Below are 23,460 nucleotides of genomic sequence, written 5' to 3' on the forward strand. Positions count from 1 at the left end.
ATGCAAAATGACATCAAGCAATGCAGAATAAGAAAATAAGCTGGAAGAAAGCCAACTCCAAGGTGATTGGGGTGGGGTGGGTGGGGTTAGAATGGGTTAGGGCTGATTAAACTGAAGCCAATGTTCAGCAGGGGGAACAGTAGCTGACAAGGAGATGGTCTGAAATCCTCTCAAATGGAAAGGTAGTGTAAACAAATCCAAAGTTCCCCAATGACAAAATGGACAGACATAGAAATGAACAAGAAAAGTGAGCTTTGACAGGTAATTTGGGGAAATTACAATGAAGAAATAGGCTGAATATCTAAGGTTCAAGTGGGAGGTGAAAAAATAAATTAAAGAAGCAAAGAGGAAGCACAAAATGATACTGGCAGTTAATTTTTTAAAAAGGAAGCCATGAAAGGACATAATTTCAAGTTTCTGAACAATACAAAACTTGTAAGCATTTTAAACTGAGAAGAAGACAGGACATAGACAAATTGGTGGAATGGGTGGCCATCTGGCAGAAGAACCTCAATGCAGGAAAATGTGAAGTAATTCAATTTGAAAGAAAGCACATGGAAATATTATGTAAAATAGAGGAGGTAAAATTAAGGATCTTGTGTACATTTGTGCATAAGCCATTAAAATGGAAGGGAATTTTATGTGAATGGTTAGTAAAGCAAGCAGTGACTTAGGCTTTGTTAATGGGGCATAAAATACAAAAGCAAGATGGTTATGTTTAGTTTGTTAAAAATGCTAGTTTGGTTTCAGACAGAGTATTGCATCCATTTTGGAGCACTACACTTTAGGAAGGATGGGAAGAAAATGAAGAGTTGGAGAATACAGAAGAGATTTATGATGTATTTCATCTGGCCCAGTGCATTCTCAACTTTATGCATAGATAGCAGAGTATTGCTGGGTTGCGAATGGATTCCATCCTCCAGTGAATTGGTGATCAATTTGTATTCAAGTCTGAATACGATACAGGTCAATATAAGGGAGCTGTTCCTAATTACAGGAAATGCTCTTATGTGGATCTTTAAAATTACCCCTGTCTAATATCACAGTATGAGCTTTCGTAAGTTGAACGTTTGTAAATCAGGAACCCCTTACCCATCTTTATCAATTGTAAAACCTTCCAGGGATTTAAATTATGAAGATATGTTGGAGAAATCAAGACTGTTTCCCTTCAAGAAGAGACGGCTCAGAGGAGATTTGATAGAATTATTGAAAATCACGAAGAGTTCAGGACAGAGTAAATAGGGGATATAAAAAGACTTCTTAGTCATGAAAGGGTTGAGAACAAGATGTCACAGATTAAATGTATCTGCAAAGCTATTTGAGAAAAAGATTTTCATGCAGAAAGTGGTTAGAGTCTGGAATGCACTGCCTGAGGGTGTGGTGGAGGTAGGAACAATTGATGCATTCAAAAGTGAGTTAGACTGTTATTTCAAAAGGGACAGTGTGCAGGGGGTTGCAGGGAGAATGCAGAAGAAATGCATTTGGAGAGCCAGTGAATTCACAATGGGTAAAACTGACCTCTTTCTGCAATGCTTTAATAATGCTATACCTTAAAAAACCCTTTTAAATCTTTAAAATCTCAAGCCAATCATGTCTTAATCTTTTATATTTTGGGGATTACAGGCTAAGTCAAAGTCACATCTTGATATAATTTAAACCTTTGAAACACAGATAGCATTCTTGTCAATATATTGTATTCTACCCAAGTTTAATATATGCTCTTTAACATGATGGCTAGAATTGTACACGTAACTCAGTTGTATAGTTGCGGTCACACTTACACCCCTTCACATTATAGCCCTCTGTAAATGAAAACTGACACTGCATCATCATTTCTGATTATTTTTTATATTTGACAGCAACATATTGATGATTAGTATGCAAGAGGCCTTAATTCTTTGGGGATTTATACTATTTGCGGCTTCTCAACATTTAAAAGAAATTTTCAATTCTATTCTTTAGTCCAAAATGAATGACCCAACAACTACATAAAATCTATCTGCATCAGTTTTACCCACTCACTTAATCCATCAGTGTTTCCTTGTAAATTTAAGCTGCAGCCTATACTACTTACCATGCTTTCTATTTGCAAACTGATGGCAATTTCGATATTCAAGTTCAGATCAGACAACTCAGCAAAAAGTGTACAACAAATTGCAAACCTGCCCGATTCTGTGGCAAATGTAGGCATGTCTTTACCAACTGAACATTGATGACACTTACAAAACGTTCCCTATTAAGCAAATCACCTTTTCAAGTTGTACTACTAGTTTAGATTCTTTTGGATGTCATTCAATAAACAAAAGATATGGTAGAACATAAACTTTTTAAAAAATAACTAACATTTCTCAGTCAGTGGAAACAGGACACGATAGGTAAGTAGTTTGTGAAACATTAATGAAAAAGATCAATATACAACTGTATAATGTGATTGATATATGCATTACATTAGAATAACAAGTAATAATCTCAGAGATGAAAGGACCATGATCAAAGTTTAAGAAATATGTCCTTAACAGTCATCAAATTAAGAATCAGAAACAAGTTGGCCAGAAAATGCAGAGTTTCAAATAAATAGAATTCACACACATTTTTCTCCAGCTGCTGCTGATCAAAGAGCTCTTGTCAAAGTACAGATATATTACAAAAAGTATGTTTCTACTTGAGAAAAAGCAGCTTGTATGTTGTAGCCAGAAACTTGAGTTTTAAACAATGTATTTTGCAAAGACAAAATGTTAAAACCTATCAGGCAACGATCAAACAGTTTACAGTAAGGAAAGGGAGGGAACATATTGTTGATATGTGCCCATGTGTGCCATGAATTATTTCTGTTGTACAATCATAAATAACTAATGTGGTTTTGACATCCAGTCTTTCAAATAGAGAACACAGAAAAATAAACACAAAAATTCTTTCCTCAGTTCCATTCCAATAAGAAAAATGCTCCCAATTGCACACAAATCGTGAACCAGCCAAATAAAATATCACTGTTCCACTAGGAAATGGCAACACAAACAGAAAGTGCTATGAATCTGTAGTTGATGAATATGAAGAGATCTCTGCCTCTCTCCTGTGCCCAAAACTCTAATAGAGGCTTTTTGTAGCTTAGAGTATTCCCAAGGCTAGTTTCTTATAGTATGTACAAGGAAAAACCCGATATGAATTATGGTTGGAGAGAGGAAATGCATTAAACATACATTTAGATATTAAACATAAAATACATTTTATTACTGAGCAGAAATGCAATGCTCTCAAAGGATGGAACTACCACCCATAAAGACATAATGGTAAAAAAAACAATTAAACAAAAATAATAGAATTTGATACAGATATATTGTTATTTTCAGCTGCAGACTAGTGTTTTAAAAGCTATTGAGAAAGCATTCTGCTATTTACAAAGCTTACTTTCATTTAAGTTGCACATGCATCTTTGCAGTGCATCCTTTTTTAAAAAAAAGTCAATGTTACACAGCAAGTCTGTCACAATTTCTGGAGATGTTCCTGTGAATTTTGGAAGTGTAAACTATTGCACATTGTCAGATTCTTACAAAATCAGTTCTAAACTTTGGAAGAGAAAAGGGTTTCTATATTTTGTCTGCAGAATATGACAAACTGCCTTCTCATTAAGTCCTTTCAAAGTCACTTGTTTGTAATTTGATAATTTTTTTTCTGAACATTTGCCACAATTGCATGCAGTTACAGGTCTGTAATGCCTTTCACTTTTATGTACATTTCCACTTAGTTTGTTTTGCACATGAAAGATGAGGTTTTACTTAACGCTGTACTTTCTGTAATATTTATCATTGCATCAGTTGACACAATTTTGATTTAAAAACTAATGATGACATCCCGACTCCACCAATCTTAGTATCATCTACAAAGCCCACTCATCTAAATTTTGTTCTGAGCCATTTATATTTATCACAAACAGAAGAGTCTCAGTACAGATACCTGCAGAACACCACTAGTCTCCGAACTCCAGCCTGTAAAACACCCTTTCGCCACTGCTCTCTGCCTTCCATGGGTAAGCCAATTCTGAATCCACACGGCCAAGTCACCATGGATCCCAGGCATCTTACTGTTCTAGTTGAGCCCACCATGAGGGACCTAATCGAAAGCCATACTAAAATCCATGTAGACAACATCCACTGCTGTACCTTAATCAATCATCTTCATCACTGCCTCGAAAAATTCAATTTAGTTCGTAAGACGTGAGCTGCTCTGCACAAAGTCATGCTGACTGTCCCTAATTAGGCCATGCTTTTTCCAAATGTGCATAACTCCTATCCCTAAGAATTCTTTCCAATAGCTTCCCAACTACCAATGTGAGAGTCACTGGCTTATAGTTTTGTGGATTATCCCTTCTTGAACAGAGGAACAACTTTAGTTACACACCAATCCTGTAGGACCTCTCCAGTGGCTAGCGATACAAAGATCTTGGTCAAGGCCCCAGCAATTTTCTCGCTTGCCTCTCTCAAAAACCATCGGGCCCTGGGAACTTGTCCACCTTAATGCTCTTCAAGAAACCCAACACCACTAGTTTCTTGATCTCAAAATGCCCTAGCATATTAGCATGCTTCACACAAATCTCACTGTCCTCCATCTCCTTCTCCTGGGTGAATGCCAAAGCAAAGTACTCATTTGGGATCTCACCCAAATCCTCTGCCTCATAGCAAATGTTCCCTCCTTTATCCTTCAGTAATGTAGAAGGTTGGGAAAGGGCATTGCTGGATATAGATCAGTTGCAGATCCGGCAGATGGAGTTTAATCCGGCTAAGTGCACTTTGGAAGATCAAATGTTAAGTAAAAGTATACAGTTAATGGCAGGATCTTAAACAGCTTTGATGAATAGAGGAATCTTGGGCTTCCTGAAAGTGGCCACGCCAATAGACAGGATGGTAAAGAAGGTATATGGCATGCTTGCCTTTACTGGTCAGGGAATTGAGTACAAGAGTCAGGATATCATGTTGCAACTTAATAAGACTTTGGTTAGGCCACACTTAGAGTATTGCATTCAGTTCTGCTCACCACATTACAGGAAGGATATGGATGCTTTGGAGAGAGTGCAGAAGAGGTTTACCAGGATGCTGCCTGGACTTGAGGGCAGGAGCTATAAGGAGAGGCTAGAAAAACCCAGGCTGTTTTCTCTTGAGTGGCGGAAGATGAGGGGAGACTTGCCAGAATTCTATGTTATTATAAGATGCATAGATAGGGTTGATGGTCAGAATTGTTTTCCCAGAATTGAAATATCTAATACTAGGGGGCATACATTTAAGGTGGTGGGTGGGTGGGGGAGTTCAAAGGAGGCATGAGGGTCAATTATTTTTACGCAGAGAGTGATAAAAATCTGGAAAGCACTGCTGGGATGGTGTGGTGGCATATTGTATAGGGGCATTTAAGGGACTTTTACATAACACATGAAAATGTAAGGGATGAAGGGATGTGGACTAAGGGCAGGCAGAAGGGATTAGTTTCATTTGGTGTCATGTTCAACACAACATCTACGGCTAAAGGGCCCGTTCCTGTGCTGTACTATTCTATGTTATATCGCAGGTGAAATCATGATGAATGTTATGACTTAAGAAATTATTACAAAATTTTTCAACTGAGTTGACAATAGCAAATAATATAATGATATGCATAACTCCTCCATTATATATCTAACGATAACTGGTTGCTGAAAATAACATATATAATGTAGTATATCCATATTTATTTGCTGAGCTTGAATTAATGAAATTAATCATTGAGATACTTTTTGTTAAGTAGTCTTGTATAATGTTTACAGCCCAAAACCAATGAAGGGAAATATTCTTTCTCAATTCAGTATTTCACCTCCACTGCCTTAGTACCATAGCTAGAAGATTCTGAAAAGAGAAGCCAGGACAGTGCTGAGACATTTAGCTGTGGAGTGGGATTAATGATGGGTGGTAGTTGGGATGGGGGAGGTTTGGGAGGTTGGTGGCATTGTGGGTAGATTTAAGCAGAAAACACCTCTCTGTTGGTGGACTGGATGTCTGAAGACTACACTGCCACATGTCGCAGAATTTTGGTAGCAGGAGTCTTGGCACATCACCTGCAGATTCCTCAACCTAATCAGCCCACAACATGAAACAAGAAAGCGGAGAGAATCTGCTTACATAATATACTTAATTACCTTTAAAAGTGCTCTTCCTACTGAAAAAAAATTGGCAATTTCAGGTGTGTGTTGCTGTCAAGCTTGGAGTGAAATTTATAATTGTCCATTACTGGCTTTGGCTCTCTGCTCATTACAGCAGAGAAGTGAAAAAGCATGTTAAAATAGTTAATCGTAGTGCTGCTTACTGAGGGTTTAATCCAACTCAATAACAGTGGGTGCACCCATGTGATTCCAAGCATATTAACACTTTCCCTTATGTTATTTTAGGGCAGATTAAAGACTCCATGTCCTATATCATAGGTAAAAAGAACAAGTTAGTTGAAGAGTCACCCGAAGCTGCATTGTATAAAATCCTATAGCCAGTTTCTCCTTGGTTGGGAGCCCTGTTTATCCAACCACCCACTCAGCAAGGGTCAGAGTGTAGCACAGCAGGATCTGAGATAGGAGAGAAAGAAGAAAAAAATGCCCTTATAACCACTGCTTTCAGATCTGAGTGTGCTTCTCAGCCAATGGATTTCTTTTCAAATGCAGTCACTGTTCTACTGTGTGCAAACATTGGCAACTACTTGTACTCAGCAAGCATCCGCAAACACCAAATGAGAAAAATGATGGTGTGTTTGAGGAATAAATATTGGTTTTGAATGGTGCAACATCTATTACATCCACCTGAACAGACATATAGGGCTTTGGTTTGAAATCTCAACTAAAAGTCACTTCCCTCGTTGCAGTGTACTCCAATCAATGTGGCATTTAAACATTGTTATTCAGAAATCTGTGTGTTAGCATCAGCCAAACTAAAAACTGAGAAATAATTTTGAAGGAATGAAAACATTTGCAATAACATTGATTTTTGTAAACCATCACCGTTGCATTTCATGCTCTCATTAAAGCAGCAGCTTCTACGAATGAAACACTTAATTCAAATGATATGCCATTCCAGGTTTTAAAAATACAATCGAAAGAAGTACATTATTTCCTCTTGTTCTCTGTCTATGATGTACATTGATGCAGAAATTATGCAATAACTGCATAGTGCTGACTACCACAATCGTAGTTCATGACATCAGCCACCTCTGCCAGTGTGTGGTTAAGAGCAAGAGTTAGTTGAAGTAATCTCCTGTCACCAATTCTCCCTTGTCCATTCTATGTCGAGGGCCTGACTAATAACTATTGGCAGAGGATCTACTACTAGAACAGGTTTTAGTTTTACAGAAGAGGCATTATTTTTTGTTTAAAAATAATTTTGTTTTTATTGCATCACAGCACTAAGTATAACTAAATTACTCATCAGGAATAATCACTAGGACCCTCAGGAGCTGTACAGAATACATCTGGAACCTGCAAAGACTTGTGTAGAACACTTTGCCTCCATCCACAGACTGTGTGTGACATCACCTGATTGATGGAACTCAATGTAATATGAATATGGATTATCCCACAACCGTGTGCTTATACAGCAGCTTTCCTCAACTGAAATTCACCTTTACTTGCCTACATCTTGGGTATTTTTGGCATTAAGCTCAGCATCAACCAAGAATTGCTTGCTATTGTACCATTCTATAACTCTATGAAAGGCATCAGGAAGAATCGGGAAGATGTAGAGGAATATCGGCCAAGTGTTGGCAAATGGGACTAGATTAATTTAGCATAGCTGGTCAGCATGGATGAGTTGGACCAAAGAATCTACTTCCGTGCTGTACAACTCTATGATTCTACTGTAGACCAGTTTATTATTTACGTCACATGCTCTCTTACATAAATGTAGTAGAAATAAACCACCCAGTGGATAAGGAGCCTAACAAATTAATGAAATGTGAAATGGATAAATGAACATTGTTGATGATCTTGGCTAAAGTTCTTCTTTTGAATAACTGCTACTGACATCATTTATTTCCCAGAATAGATGTTATAAAACATCTTTCTGACACATTATAAGCCAGTGGAGAAAGAAAGAAGTCACTAATCTCTCACTCTTGTGATATAATATTGAGAACTTACCGAAACCTTGATTATACAATATTATTAAAACAACAGAGAAAACAAAAACCCAAGGTGCTTCAAGGAGATGAAAGGGATGAGAATTCCTTGTGTTATTACAAGAAGCATTCTAAATAATTTTCAAAGAAGTACTGTTAAAGATGTGTTTTAAACATGGTTCAACCCTGCTTGTCCTATTTGTTATAATCATCATAATCCTTTGCACTTCTTAGAGAATCAGAATCCCTTTTGTAAAGGATTTAACAGAAATTATTTTAATTTTGCTCTCTAACATAGAAAAGTTGGAATTTAAATCATGATGAACCCTCATTTCCATGTCAAGGGAGGGATACTGTCATAGGAACACAGCATGCTGTAAAACAGCACTTCCTCTGACTCATCATGGTGTTGCAGAGGAATCAGTAATTTAATTGTATTGCACATGAAAAGCTAAGACCAAGTCCACTATTCAGTTTATATGGATCAGAAAGTAATGGGATTCCTCAACACAGTGGAGGTAAATACAGGGAGAGAGAAAGATAAAGAAAAGACAAGGGACTGAGTAAGGAGTTGTGGGAGAGCAGAAGTAGGGAGTGAAGGAAAAGAGAATGTGGCACTGAGCCAGGGCACACTTCCTTGATTTATGCCTAGTCGGGGTTTAGTTTCTGGCTGATCAAAATGCACAGTGGACAGCCTGTTATTCCAATGTGAAAACTTTCAGTCAAAGGGTAATTGTTCATCAAGTGTCATGTTAATCCATTTACCCCTTGCCTAAGGTTAAGAGTTTTTGGTGCACAGGAGGTTTGGATCCATGAGACTCTCACTGCTGTCAGTGTGAAGGCGGTGTTCTGGGAAACTCAAATTGTAACATACATATACATGCTAAGTCATTACACAGAAATGAGAATGTCATCTCTCAAATGAAAATATGCTGGAAAGCTTGTAAAGCATTCAACTACTCAATACCTTGCAGGTACATTCACTCTGAGGTGCATGCAGAAGCAGAGGGTTGTCGTGGGTAGGAGGAATTAGCATGTTCCACAACTAAATTATCAAATCACAACCTACCGACACGTTATACTCTGTTCTGAATATGGAATGAGTATTTTCAGGACAAACATGAAATGTTCAAAACCATTTTCTCTTGAAAACGTACAATTGGAGTACTCTGTACAGTTCTGGTCACTCTGCTATAGAAAAGATGTTATTAAAGTGGAAAGGGTATAAAAAAGTTTTACAAGGAGGGTTTGAGTTATAAGGAGAGGCTGGGTTTTTATCACTGGTGTGTTGGAGGCTGAGGGGTGAATATGTAGAGGTTTATAAAATCAAGATGAATAGCAAAGGTCTTTTCTCCAGGGTAGGGGAGTCCAAAACTAGAGGGCATAGGTTTAAGGTGAGAGGGGAAAGATTTCAAAGGGACCTGAAGGGCAACTTTTTTCACACAGCGGGGGATGCTTTTATGCAATGAGCTGCCAGACGAAGTAGTAGTGGCGAGGACAACTACAACATTGAAAAGACATTTGGAGTGGATGATTGGAAATGTTTAGAGGGATATGGGCCAAAAGCAGGCAAATTGGACTAGTTCAGTTTCCCTTGAACAAGTTTGGCCGAAAGATTTCCATGCTGTATGATTCTATGATTCTGAGATCTAAATTACAAAGAACAAAATTCCTCTCATTGCTATGTCAGAAACATATTAAATGTATTTGTGGAAACTTCTACTATGTAGTATTTCTAAAACAGTTAAGAAATTTGAAAAGCATGCAATGATTTTGCTTCTAATATGTTGAGTGGAAATCTCGTTCTGTTATCAATTCTCGATCAGGCACTTACCAGAAAGAGTATTACTTAGCACTCCCTAACAATTTCTGCAGCATGTATAGTTGTTGGTTTATTCCCATTCCATTCGCAAAACTAGTACATCATTGCGTATGGTGTATTTTTCTTGTATGTTTGCTACATATAAGCATTCCCATCATACTAACCATTTTCCAAGACCACCAACTGTATTAGCTACTTAATTTATCTGGTTCAGGTTGGTCAACTTTTCAACATTCGGCTGACCAGCTGTGGTACACCAACTGAACATCACAATGCATTTTTCCAGATTGAATTTACCAATACTGAGCCATTCTGGCTCAAAGAAAAGAATCAGCAAGTGGTGGTGGGTGGAAAATGGCAGTAGCCCAGATTATGTTTTGGTGCCTGAAATAGCATGCCTGCTCCTTATCTCACAAAAATATCAAACCTGTCCTTGCAGTGCCTCTTCACATCCAGACCTGCAGAAACATTGGAGTAAGCACAATGCACAAACCATTAAAAACTAAAATGGCAATTGAATACTTAAAGCCCTGATTTGAATATTGAAATAGCTCTGTTTCTGCATACAGGCGGACTCTTCAGGCACCCTGTGGTGGGCCTCTTTGAAAATGATGCTGTAGGTCATTATGAGGTTAACTGGGAAGGAAGGCTGCAGAACCCATCAAAGGCCATTACTAGTCCATTGACACTAGGTGATAAAAGTTAAAAATCAACTCAGAGGTGAGAAAACCATTCTAAAAAACAAAAAGTCAAATACAACCGTCAATTCTTCAAGTGATGTGTTGACCACTGACATTAATTGCATTGAAACGTTGTTCTTTGCATTTACAGAGCTTTAGTCTTCTTATTCATTGTTCCTTTCTCTCATTTTGTTTTCCTTTTATCAGCTTGCTCTGCTTCTGTGATTTTCACACTTCAGTAAAGACACAATGTTTCTTGGTTCTTCTTGTCAAACATTAACAAACGTGGCTGTAGATTCTTGGGGATGAGGTAACAGACTTCAAACATGATCATTAAACTTGGCAAAATACTTTCGCACCACATGAGAGGAATGCAAGCTGCATCAAAATCCAAATTGTTGGCTCCCAGTCAAAAGTTTGAAAGCCGCACAGCGGAACACATTTATCAGCTCTGAAGACAATGCTGACTCTGCGAGGACTCTGTGGATAACTGGCCACTGGAGAATCAGATTCTTACTTAAAGATCCAAACCAAGGTAAATGTGTCTGAAGCCTGATTGAATTTATTTTGGGGTCTAAAGTATTGAGAGTGACTCAGATGTTAGCATATTATAATCCTATTTTCAGTCAGGTTTTATGCATTGCAACACTGACACTTTTACTACTTCACCATAAATCAGAAAAGGGAAATTTCTGCCATCTAAAAGGATGTTGTTGCTATAGTGTGCACATGTCTTGTGTCGATACACAATGCCAATTGACAATACGATGAGGTCATCCCATAGGTGACTGCATCAAGCTTCTGGTGTTTAGTTTTACATTCAGTTCAGATTAAGAAAATGTGTCACCTACTTCCAGTGAATACCGGTCTTCGTAGGCTGGTTATTGAGAAAAATGTCTCTCAAATTTTACAATGGCAAGGTTTCTTAGATGCCATGTGTTTAATTATCACTGTAAATTAATAATTATCCAGTATGATAATGTAAGTGCTACAAATGTTTGATTAATACGTCTGACAACGAGCCACATTAGACTCAAAGTATTAACTCTGTTCCTTTCTCCATAGATGCTGTCTGATCTGCTGAGTTCCTCCAGAATTTTTTCTTCTTATTTCAGATTTCCAGCATCTGCAGTGCTTTGCTTTTATCGTAAATTTTTGTCAGGTCCTTCTTTCTTCTCTCTTGTTCCCTCTTTTATATTCACACAAATATTACTTTGGAACTTGACAAAGAAAACAAACGTGAATTTATATAGCATCTTCCACAACCACAACAAATTGTGTCATTTTGAAGATGAGGAACTGTGATGTCCTCACTGGACTAGTAATCCATAGATCCAGGACAATGCTTTGGGGGCACTGGTTCAATCACACCACAGCAGCTAGTAGAATTTAAATTCAATTAGTTTTTCAAAGTCTAGAATCCCAAGAATGTTGACCATGAACCTATGGTCAATTACTGTAGATACTTAAGCAAGGAAGACTTGCATCATGGTTATGGCTGTAAAGTTATACATCTGCAATGTGTTCACTGTTCTTAAACAACAGTTAGGAGATGGTAAGAAATGCTTGCTTTGTCAGTGATGCCCAAAACACAAAAAAATGGAGAAGTGTCACAAAATAGGAATCTTGATTGCCAATTTGTTCATGGAAAGCACAATATACCTTTCTTTTAAAAGAAATTGTGTTTATTTTCCTTTAGTTTGGTCTGGTTCTTTGAGACCCTGTGGTCTATTTTAAACAAAACATCGAGATCCAAACCAATTTCACTTTAATTGATCAGCAACCATTTCTAAAAGCCTCTTTCTTGTTTCCAGCAAAGCCTAATACTTAAGAGGACTGATCTGACAATTTACATACTGTAATCAAACTGATCTCCTTCATGATGGCAGCACAGCGCTTGTACCCAGTTGAGGTAATTCAGTTCTGAGAAATTGAAGGTTATTAAAAACATTATAAATGTTTGCATTGTTGCAAGATTACAGTCTGCTTCAACACAAACGTGTTACAGCAACCAACGAGGCAAACTGTAATAAACCATTGGGTCGAAGTATGGCCACTTACTCTTCAGTCCAGAAACATGGCTGCATTATGTAAATTAGACAGGGCAGCAGATTCCTTTTTTAAACTATGTAATAACAGGGAAATTAGTAAATCATATGATTTCTGTGAAATAAATTGTATTTAATAAACCGGTTAGTTTTTTTGAGGGTGTAATTAGCAGAGTAGACAAGACAAAAACCATCATTTGTGACATATTTGGATTTTCAAAAACAAAAATTCCAAATTTGCCACGAGAAAGGATGCTGTATAATATTAGGGTTCAGCGAATTAGTTATAAAGAATTGAGGATTGACTTACATACTGAGAAATATTGGTAAAATATAAGTTGGCAGGCTGTAATCAATGGCTTACCACAAGGATCAATAACTTGGACTCAGTTATTTACAATCTATATCAAGATGAGGGAATCAAGTATACTTAATCCAGGTTTGCTGATGATACAAAGTTAGGTGGGAATGTAAGGTATGATGGGGACAGATAACTAGGCAAGGACATGATAACAAGTACACATAGATGGAACATGAAGCGTGAAGTTATTGACTTGGTAAGAAAAAAATCGCTAAAGCAGATTTTTTTGTTAAATGAAAACATGGGAAATGTATACATTTGCCTCAGAAGGATTACAATATAGGTTCACCAAATGCTCAATTCAAAACAGAGTTTGATCGATTTTTAGATGCTGAGAATATGAAGGAAAATGTGGATATTTTCAGAAGGTGAAGTTAAGGTACAAGTTCAGCCATGATCCTTAGTGAAAGATGGAATAAGCTTAGAGGTTTGAGATGGTGTACTCTTACTTCTGTTTCTCATGTTCTCAAGTTAAAATATTGATTAGTTAGTCTTCTCTGCGTTTTTTAAAGCCTCCATTAAAATACAGTCACACAAATGTACAGCACAAAACAGACGTTTTGGTCCAACTCATCCATGTTGATCAGATAGCCTAAATCTAGTTCCATTTGCCAACATTTGGCCCATGTCCCTCTAAACCCCTCCTATTCATATACCCATCCAGATGGCTTTAAAATGTGAATTGTGCCTGCCTCCACCACTGCCTCTGGCAGCTCATTCCATGCATGCATGAAAAAGTTGCTCCTTAGGTCCCTTTTAAATCTTTCCCCTCTGACCTTATACCTATATCCGCTAGTTTTGGACTCCCTGACCCTGGGGAAAAGACCTTGGCTATTCATTCTATCTATGCCTCTCGTGACTTTCTATGTGGTGATCTCTCAGCCTCTGAAGCTCCAGGGAAAATAGCCCCAGTCTATTCAGCCTCTCCCTTTAGTTCAACCCCCCCCCCCCCAACCCTGGCAACACTCTTGTAAGTCTTTTCTGAACCCTTTCAAGTTTCACAATATCTTTCGTAAAACAGGGAGGGCGATAATGCTTCTAAAGTTACTGGATGATGTTGTTTTAAAATGAAGAGCAAAATAAATACATTAAAACAGACAGGTCATTGGGGACTCTGGATTAACCACAGCATTAAAAATAGTGCAAGAGACAAATAAGTCCCAGAAAAAAAAAATCAGCTGTACATCCCGAGAATATTCAGTAGAGCTTTAGTTAAGGCACTCACATCACAGTTCAGTGACTGTGGTTTCTAGACCTGGCTAACAAGAGACTTTCCATTATGTGTGATATGAGCTTTGCCAGAAACCAGCTGGATTGCTTGGTGGGAGATCCCACCTCAAGGAAGAGTGCTGTTTGACTTGTATACTGTGGAAAGAGGCTCGACCCGAACAAGATGCAGGACATCACAGGCATGTGTAGCTCTTTCCCCACCCTCTCGATCACTAGTTATCCAGAAAGTGAACTTTCATCAGCTTTACAACAATGCTCAAAATCTAACTGAAGTCTACATTAGTTGTAAAAATTAAATGTTGTATTTTACTGAATGAGACAATAGTTTATTGATCAGAACAATAGGAAAGGAGTTGGCCATTTAGCCCTCCACGCTTGTTCCACCATTGAATAAGATTATGGCTGGTCTGTTTATGGCTTTAACTCCATTTTCTTCTCTATCCCCCACACCCCTAAACTCTGTGTTGATCAAGAATCTGTCTAACTCAGACATCAATCTATTCAATGATCCATAGAGTCAAAGAGTTGTACAGCACGGAAACAGACCCTTTGGTCCGACCAGTCCGTGCCGACCAGGTATCTTAAATTAATCTAGTCCCATTTGCCAGCATTTGGCTCATATCCCTCTAAACCCTTCCAATTCATATAATCAACCAGGTACCTTTTAAATGTCATAATTGTACCAGACGCCACCACTTCCTCTGCTAGCTCATTCTATACGTGCACCACCCTCTATGTGTAAAAGTTGCCCTTGGCTTCTATGATCTTGTGCAGGACTTCCACTTCTTTAATACTAAATTAATGTATTTCCCAGCCTCCAATCACCTCTGTGAAAGAGCATCATAGGCTAGCAATGCTGTAAAAAAAATTCCTTCTCATCCCATCTTAAATGACCAAAGCCTCATTGTTAATTTGCACCCTCTAGTTCTAGGTATCCCCATCGAGGTATTAGAAGTTGCAGTAAGATTGTTTCTCATCTTTGTAAATTCCAATGAGTATTGGGCTAACTGAGGAGAATACATTTATATTAAGATTTGTCAAACTAGGTCGAAGAGTATAAATCAACACACTGTAACCACAAGGAATGAACTCCTGATATTATGTATAAAGATCAAAAATATAGCTGACTTTCTAAAATTCTGGTGAAAAGGCACTGGTTACAATTCACAATTCCAGACACTATAGAAAATGGAAGAACAAAGGTTTTGACACAAGCCCAGGAATTACTTGATATTCACTGAAGACACATTCAAGATGATGATCACTGAGTAAAAATGGACAGACATCAACTGCCCCTAAGAATGTGCAAGTACATCAAGTAAAATGTGAAACTGGAACCAGATCAATGTTGCCATTACTACACAATTGAAAAACTGGAACAGAGACTAGGTTTAAAAATATAAGATAGAGTCATATAGCACAGAAACATACTCTTTGGTCCAACTAGTCCATGCTGACATGTTTCCATAATAAACTAGTCCCACCTGCCCACACTTGGCCAGTATCCCTCCATACCATTCCTATTCACCAACCTGTCCAAATTTGTTTTAAATGTGACAAGTGTACCTGCATCCACCACTTTCTCTGGCAGTTCATTCCATGTACAAACCATTCTGTACAGAAATATTGCCCCTAATGTCTTTTTAAAATCTTCCTCCTCTCACCTTAAAAATGTGCTCCCTAGTTTTGAACTCCCCTACTCTAAGGTAAAGACACTTGCCATTCACTTTATCTATGTCTCTCATGATTTTATAAAACCTCTATAAGGCCACCCCTAAACCTCCTATGCTCCAGTGGAAAAAGTCCCAATCTGTTTTTAATCATGTTGTTCTGCTATAACATGGATTTTGTTGACACAAATTCGCTGTAACGTGATTGACGATTTGGGGATACTGTTTCTAAAGCGCAAACTTTTAAAATGTGTTGGCAGTAACACAATTACATTGCCGACTCTTGAAGCACTGTATCTAAAGTGGGATTTTTCTGTTATGCAGGGTTGCACAAGAACGCAACCGTTGTGTTATAGAAGAAATACCTATACCTCAAACCCTGCATTCCTGGAGAGATCATGATAAGTCTTTTCTGAACTCTCTCCAGTTTAATAATATCCTTCTATAATTGGGTAATTAGAATTGCATACAGTTCTTCAAGGAGGTCTCACCAATGACCTGTACAACCTCAATATATTCAAAGGTCTGAGTAATGAAGGCAAGTGTGCGAAATGCTTTTCTAAGCACCGTCTACCTGTTACACAAATTTCAAAGAAATATGTACCTGAATCACTTGGTCTCTTTATTCTACAACACTACCCAGGACTCTACCATTAATTGTATAAGACCTCTCCTTGTAAGTACTACCAAAATGAAAAACCTTGCATTTACCCAAAGTAAACTCCATTTACCACTCGGTGAAAGTGAGGACTGCAGATGCTGGAGATCTTCATCAGGAATTCCAAATTGATTGCATAGTGGACAGTGAAGGAATTCCTGATGAAAGGCTTCTGCCCGAAATGTCGATTTTCCTGCTCCTCGGATCTGCCTGACCTGCTGTGCTTTTCCATCAGCACTCCAATCTTGACTCCATTTACCAATCCTCAGCCCATTGACCCAATTGATCAAAATCTCTTTGTATTTGTAGATTACCACCTTCACTGTCCACTATACAATCACTTTTGGTGTCAACTGCAAATTACTAACCAAGCTTCCTTCATTCTCATCCAAATAATTTATATAAATGACAAACAAAAGTGGATCCAATACCTGCGGATCACTGCTGGTCACAGGCCTCCAGTCTGAAAAACAAGCTTCCACCACCACCATTTGTCTCCTACTGTCAAGCAAATTTTGTATCCAATTAGCAAGCTGACCCTTAATCCCATGTGATCTAACTTTACTAATTGGTCTACCATGTGGAATCTTGTCAAAGACTTTATTAAAATCCAAGTAAACAATGTCTACTGCTCTACCCTTTTCAGTCTTTTTGGTGACTTCATTGAAAAAATCTCAAATCAAGTTTGAGAGACATGATTTCCCTCGCACAAAACCATGCTGACTATCCCTAATCAATCCTTGCCCCTCCAAATGAATGTAAATCCTATCTTTCAGAAACACCTTCAACAACTTACCCACCGCTGATGTCAGACTCACAGGTCAATAGTTTCCAGGCTTCTCCTTCCAGTCTTTCTTAAACAATGGTGCAAGATTAGCCACCTTCCAGTCCTCCACTACTTTACCCATGGTTATAGATGATACAAGTATTTCTGCTAGGGCTCCGCAACTTCCTGTCTAGCCTCCCACAATGCCCTGAGACACACTTGATCAGATCCTAGAGATTTATTGACCTTTATTGTTTTCTAAGACCTCCATCATTACTACTTCTGTAATGTGAACTGTTTTCAAATAACAATATTTATTTTACAGAGTTCTCTAGCCTCCATTTTTTTCTCAACAGTAAAAACTGACGCAAAATATTCATTTAATATCTCTTCCATCTCCTGAGATTCATTACAAAGACAACCTTATTGATCTTTATGGGGTTCTACTCAATCTAGTTACTCTCTTGCACTTAATGTATCCCTAGAATTGTTTTGGATTATCTTTAATCTTATTTGCCAAGGCTATCACATATTTCCACTTTGACTTTCTGAGTTCCTTCTTAAGGATGCCTTACACTCTTTATACTCTTCAAGAGATTCAGTTGATCCCAGATCTCTAATATAGGATTCATTTTTATTCTTAACTAGAACCTCAATATCTTTATTCATCCATTGTTCCCTAGTCTTAGCAGCCTAGCCTTTCACTTTAACAGGAGCATAATGCCTTTGAACTCTCGATATCACACTTTTGAAGGCCTCCGACTTGTCAGTCGTCCTTTTACCTGTGAATAATCCACACCAATCAACTTTTGAAAGTTCTTATTTCATATCCTTTACATTTGCCTTAGTCCAGTTAAGAACTTTAACTTTTATGGAAGACTTATCCTTTTTGCTATTTTAATAGCAAACTAATAATATTATGATCAGTAGTCCTAAACTGTTTCCCTACTAATACTTGAGTCACTTGCCCTGCCTTATTTCCCAAGAGAAGGTTAAGATTTGCTCCTTCTCAAGTAGGAATATTTACATATTGGTCAGGAAAATTTTCATGAACACATTTAACAAATTCTTCATCACCTGAACCTTTAATACTTAAAACTTTTAATTTTCCAAGTCAATGCTTCGAATCATAGTCATAGAAATGTACAGCATGGAAACAGACCCTTCAGTCCAACCCTCAGAAATATCTTGACTAATTACAGCAGTAACGTTTTCCTTAATAAAAATGCCACTCCCGTACTTCTCCTGCTTCTCTTTCTATTCGTCCCTTAGCATCTAAAATCTGGAACAATCCTCTCCTTTCCTCAGCAAAGTTTTTGTATTGGCTATGACGTCCCAGTCCCATGTTCCCAAACATGCAATGAGCTCATCAGCCTTACCTGTAAGACCTCGTACATTGAAATAAGTGCAGCTTATTTCTTCAGAGTTACTTCATTCTCTGTCTTGCTCTTGTCTGTGTTTTCTAATTAACTTGCTGTTTTCTGATACAGAACTATCCTTATCTGACTTTCTATTTAATTAACTGTTAATTAGAAGCTCCCCCCCTCCCCCACCCATAAAGGTTTGCAGGCTCCCGAAATAGAATTAGAAAGTCTACCACCTCTCCGCCCCCCCCCAACCAAACACCCCCTGTCCAGCAACCCCAACCCCCTCGCCCCACCTTCCCCTATCCTTCCCTCCTCCCTGCCAGGTTATCAGTGCCTTTCCAGTTCAGATGAAACCCATCCTCTTTGAACAAGTCTCTTCTGTCCCAAGAAATCTCTTCAGCCATCAATTTATTTTCTTTATCCTTTTATTCCTTCCTGCATTAAAACATGGTACCAGGTGCAAACCAGAGATTAGTACTTTTGATGCTCTGTTTTTTAACCTTCTACTGAACCATTTATGTTCATTCTGCAAAGTTTTAACCTTTTCCCTAACTATGTCATTCCTACCAATGTGTCCAACGACTTCTGACTTCTCACTCGCCCCTTTGGCAATTATGCCTCAAACATCCTTAACCCTGGCACCAGGAAAGCAATATACTCTCCTGGATTTACGTTATTGCCACAGAATCTCCTGTCTGTACTCCTGAACAGGACAGTCCCCTTTAACAATGATTCTTTTCAATCTTGACAAACCCCATTTAAAAGAAGATTCATTCTTAGTGCTGAAGATCTGACTACCAGTTCTATTTTCCTCTGAAAAACTCTCTCTTTCAAAAGTACCCAAAACAGAATATCTCTTTGAGAGAGGAATAGCCAAAGGAGACTTCTGAACTACCTTTTCACCTTTCTTGACAGTCACCCATCTATCTGACTGATCCTGCTGTGTAATCACTTCTCTAAATCTACTAGTCATCACACTCTGTATCTTGTATGCCCTCAGTGACATCAAGCTAAAGAAGCAGCTCTCAATAGCACATTATATATAACAATGAACTACCATTCCTGACCCACAGATTTAATATTAAGCATGCAAAAAATAGGAAAAAAACATTAATATTAAACTGAAATCAAATACATAGCTGAACAAATGAAAAAATAACTCTTCCTCAAATAATCTAACACTCAGCTTTCAATCACTAGACAATAAAAAACGTTCGATAGTCAAGAATTCAGCAGGCAAAGTAGAGTACACCAACATTGTCATTGGCTTCATTAGCAAGTGCATAGAGGACTGTGTGTCAAGATGTCAATTTGTGTGTTCCTCAATTGGAAACCTTGACAGAAACAGGAAATCCACTGTCTACTAAATATAGTATTCAATTCAGACAACCTAGACCTGTACAGAAAATCCAGATATGACCTCCACAAAGCCATCAGAGATGCCAGGGGGCAGTACCAGACCTAGTTAGAGGCCCAAACCAACCATTCGGACACCTGCCCACCTCGGGCCTACACGGGAAGGAGATGGAATGTTTGGCGCCCTGGCGAAATGATAACAACATCTAGCTTGATGTCGGCAAAACAAAAGAACTGATCATTAGCGCTCCTACCTATATCAATGGAGCTGAGGTGGAACCAATCAAGAGTATCATGTGCCTAGGAGTGACAATGACCAACAATCAGTCCTGGACCTCCCACATAGACATGATGGTCAAGCAGGCACAACAACGCCGCGTCTTCCTCAGGCGGCATAGGAAATTCAGCATGTCCATAAAGGACCCTCACCAACTTTTACAGATGCAACACAGAAAGCATACTGTCTGGGTGCATAATGGCCTTGTACAGCAATGGATCTGCCCACAACTGTAAGAAACTACAGAAGGTTGTGTGCCCAGCCCAGACTATCATGGAAGCCAACCTCCCATCCATGGACTCCATTTACACTTCTCATTACTCCGGAAAGGCTGACAACATCATCAAAGACCCCTCCCTCCCCGGTAATGCTCCCTTCCAACCACTTTCATCAGACAGAAGCTAGAAGACATATATCAGCACATTCAAGAACATCTTCACTGCCATTACTAGACTGCTGAATGGACCTCTCTAACTTCAAATAATGTTGATCTTGCTTTGCGCACCTCCTGTGCAGCTGTAAACTTGTATATTTTGCTCAGTATAAGCATCCTATGATCTGTATGTCCTTCTTTGCTATAATCTACCTGTACTGCTTGCAAAGCCAAGCTTTTCACTGTATTTAGGTACATGTGACTACAATAAATCAAATCAAAACACTGTCTCCAGAGCCATCCACAAGTAGCCTTCACCACAAGCTCTGTATCTAAACAAACAACCTCTCCTCCTTCACTTATACTTCTTACATAATTTTTTTTTCAAAATAAAAATAAATTGCTCTGCAGATCAAAACTCGACAAACACAAATTCTGTTGGTAAAAGAAACTCCGTTGGCAAAAAGAAATCTCTCCTTCTTCGCATTGTTTTGGTGTTTTTGTTTTTTAGGCATACATGCAATGATCCATTATGACTATTATGACAGCAAATTCTCTCACCCCATATGATTTAAGAGTTTGAGTATTTATTACTTACCTAGTGTTTCAAAGAATGAGCTGATACTATACTCTTTGGAAAGGAACGGAAGATCAGGCAAAAGAGCTTTGTCTCTTTTTTCCACTTCATGAATAACTTGTTGTTCAGCCCATTTGACCTAGATGAAAGAATTAGTGCTTAAAATTAGGATAATGTATAAAACACATTAATTTTATTGTTTATTATTAATTTGGGAGTAATTTGCTATTAAACAAGAACACACTTAACATCTCCCACCCTTTTATTTCATACATTTAACCACATTCCACATTTTAAATCAAATGAAAATCTACAATAAATTTGTAAGCTGCACATTTTTACTATGGCACAGTATATCAGTGGTAAATAATCAGATACCTGTCCACCAATCAAATTACTGTGTTTTGTGAGCTGAAATACCTTTTGTTACCTTTGAGAGCAGCCAACCTTCAACCATTGTCACAGAGCCCTCTAGTGATGTCACATGGAATTTGTTCTAAACAATAGCTTCTGAAATAACCACCAATATTAACGGCACATCAAGAGAAATAGATCTCTCAATGCTAATTGCAATTACGTTATAATATTTTCCGCTTTCTTTAAGTGAATGGGCCTTTTTATTATACATCCAAAACACATTTTAACTATTTTGTGTTTTGTTTTATATATTTATAAAGCTCATGTTTTGCTCCCTGCCATTATATTGTGTAGTAGTGGTACAGAACTGCTGACTCTGCAGCCACTAGACAGTTTTATTAAATCCTGCATAAAGAAACAATGATGTGATCCAATGTATAGGTGACATCTTGGGCCCAGCTTTGCGATGTTTACTGGATCCCATATCAAGTTAAAATAATGACCAGTGCCAGCATACCTTGAATTAAAATGGCTTTCATGCATCAAAACAGTGGAAATCATGTGTTACCAACAAATATTTAATCTGGATTACAATAAAGTTGCCACATGGTGCTTTTAACATTCCTGGCTAACTAAATGAATAAAGGGTACAAACAAAAATGGGGTCCACGTATTGTTTATTTCATTAAGCATCTATCAGATTCTTTGTTTAAATATTTTTCATCTCACTATTCGGAGTCCTAAGTTACAAAACAGAAGTGCAACTTTAACTTTTCCTTTATGAGTGTTATTGAAACTGTAGGAACATAATGCTTGAAATATGGAATTTCTAAGTGTACTATTTGGTTAGCAGGTCATTAGTTGTGTGGAATCAGCCATTCTCTAAATTTTCATTAAGAGAAATGTTATTCATATTGTTGTCTTTTCCATGCTACCGAACATTACAGGCAGAAATGTAAGAAATGGCTCTACTTAATCACTGCCATTTATTTTCTTTTCATTCAATGTTATTTTATTTCCACACATTCTATTCTTATTTGATTATTTGTTGTTTAACGTACATTCAGAACTCAAACTGGAGTGTTTCTTTATATAAAATAATATCAATGGATGAGGCCATTGCTGCCTGGCTCAGCATTTATTGCCCATCTCTTGTTGCCCATGAGAAAGTGGTGGTAAGTGGCTTTCTTGAACCACTTCAGTCCAGCTGGTTGAGGTAGAATGACAATGTTATTCAGGAGGGAGATCCCAGATTTTGGTCCAATTAAAGTGAAGGAACAGCAATATATTTTGAATCAGGATGGTGAGTGGTGCTCCCATGTATACACAGTCTTTGTTCTTTTCGATGTTAGTGTTTGTGTGTTTCGAAAATGATGTCTAAGGAGCCTTGGTGAATTTCTGCCCTGCATCTTGTAGATAGTCTGCTGCTACCCTGAAGGATATGGAACCACTTTTGAATACCTAAATACTGCTCGAATGTCATGAGAGTTTCTGTCTCAATTTACATTTTTAGGCAGCATTCCAGACTCCCACTGTCCTCTGGGTGAAAACATTTCTTGTCAAATTTCCTTTTCGCCTTTTATGTAATTGATGCTTCCTGGTATTTGACCTCATGCACTATAAAAAGAAGTGCTTTCATTTCTATCATATCTGTAGCCCTCAAAATCCAAGCCATCTTTATCACATCGAAACAGAGAATATCGGAGCTGAAATAGGCCCTTTGACCCTTCCAGTCTGCTCTGCCAATCATTACGATCATGGTTGATCATCCAACTCAGGATGCTGTTCCCACTATCACCCCAT

General features: G+C 38.0%; 1 protein-coding gene across 2 annotated transcripts in view; it reads right to left on the minus strand.

Annotated features, from left to right (window-relative positions):
* Positions 1–23,460, minus strand: part of LOC140481424 (PC3-like endoprotease variant B) — an 865,619-nt gene that overhangs the window by 491,079 nt on the left and 351,080 nt on the right. For both annotated transcript variants that reach the window (XM_072577588.1, XM_072577587.1), the window contains exon 4: positions 21,322–21,439. In XM_072577588.1, the coding sequence (XP_072433689.1) occupies positions 21,322–21,439 (118 nt within the window). The remainder of the gene's footprint in view (positions 1–21,321; positions 21,440–23,460) is intronic.

This window comes from Chiloscyllium punctatum, chromosome 9 (assembly GCF_047496795.1).
Source record: "Chiloscyllium punctatum isolate Juve2018m chromosome 9, sChiPun1.3, whole genome shotgun sequence".
NCBI classification, from domain to species: domain Eukaryota; kingdom Metazoa; phylum Chordata; class Chondrichthyes; order Orectolobiformes; family Hemiscylliidae; genus Chiloscyllium; species Chiloscyllium punctatum.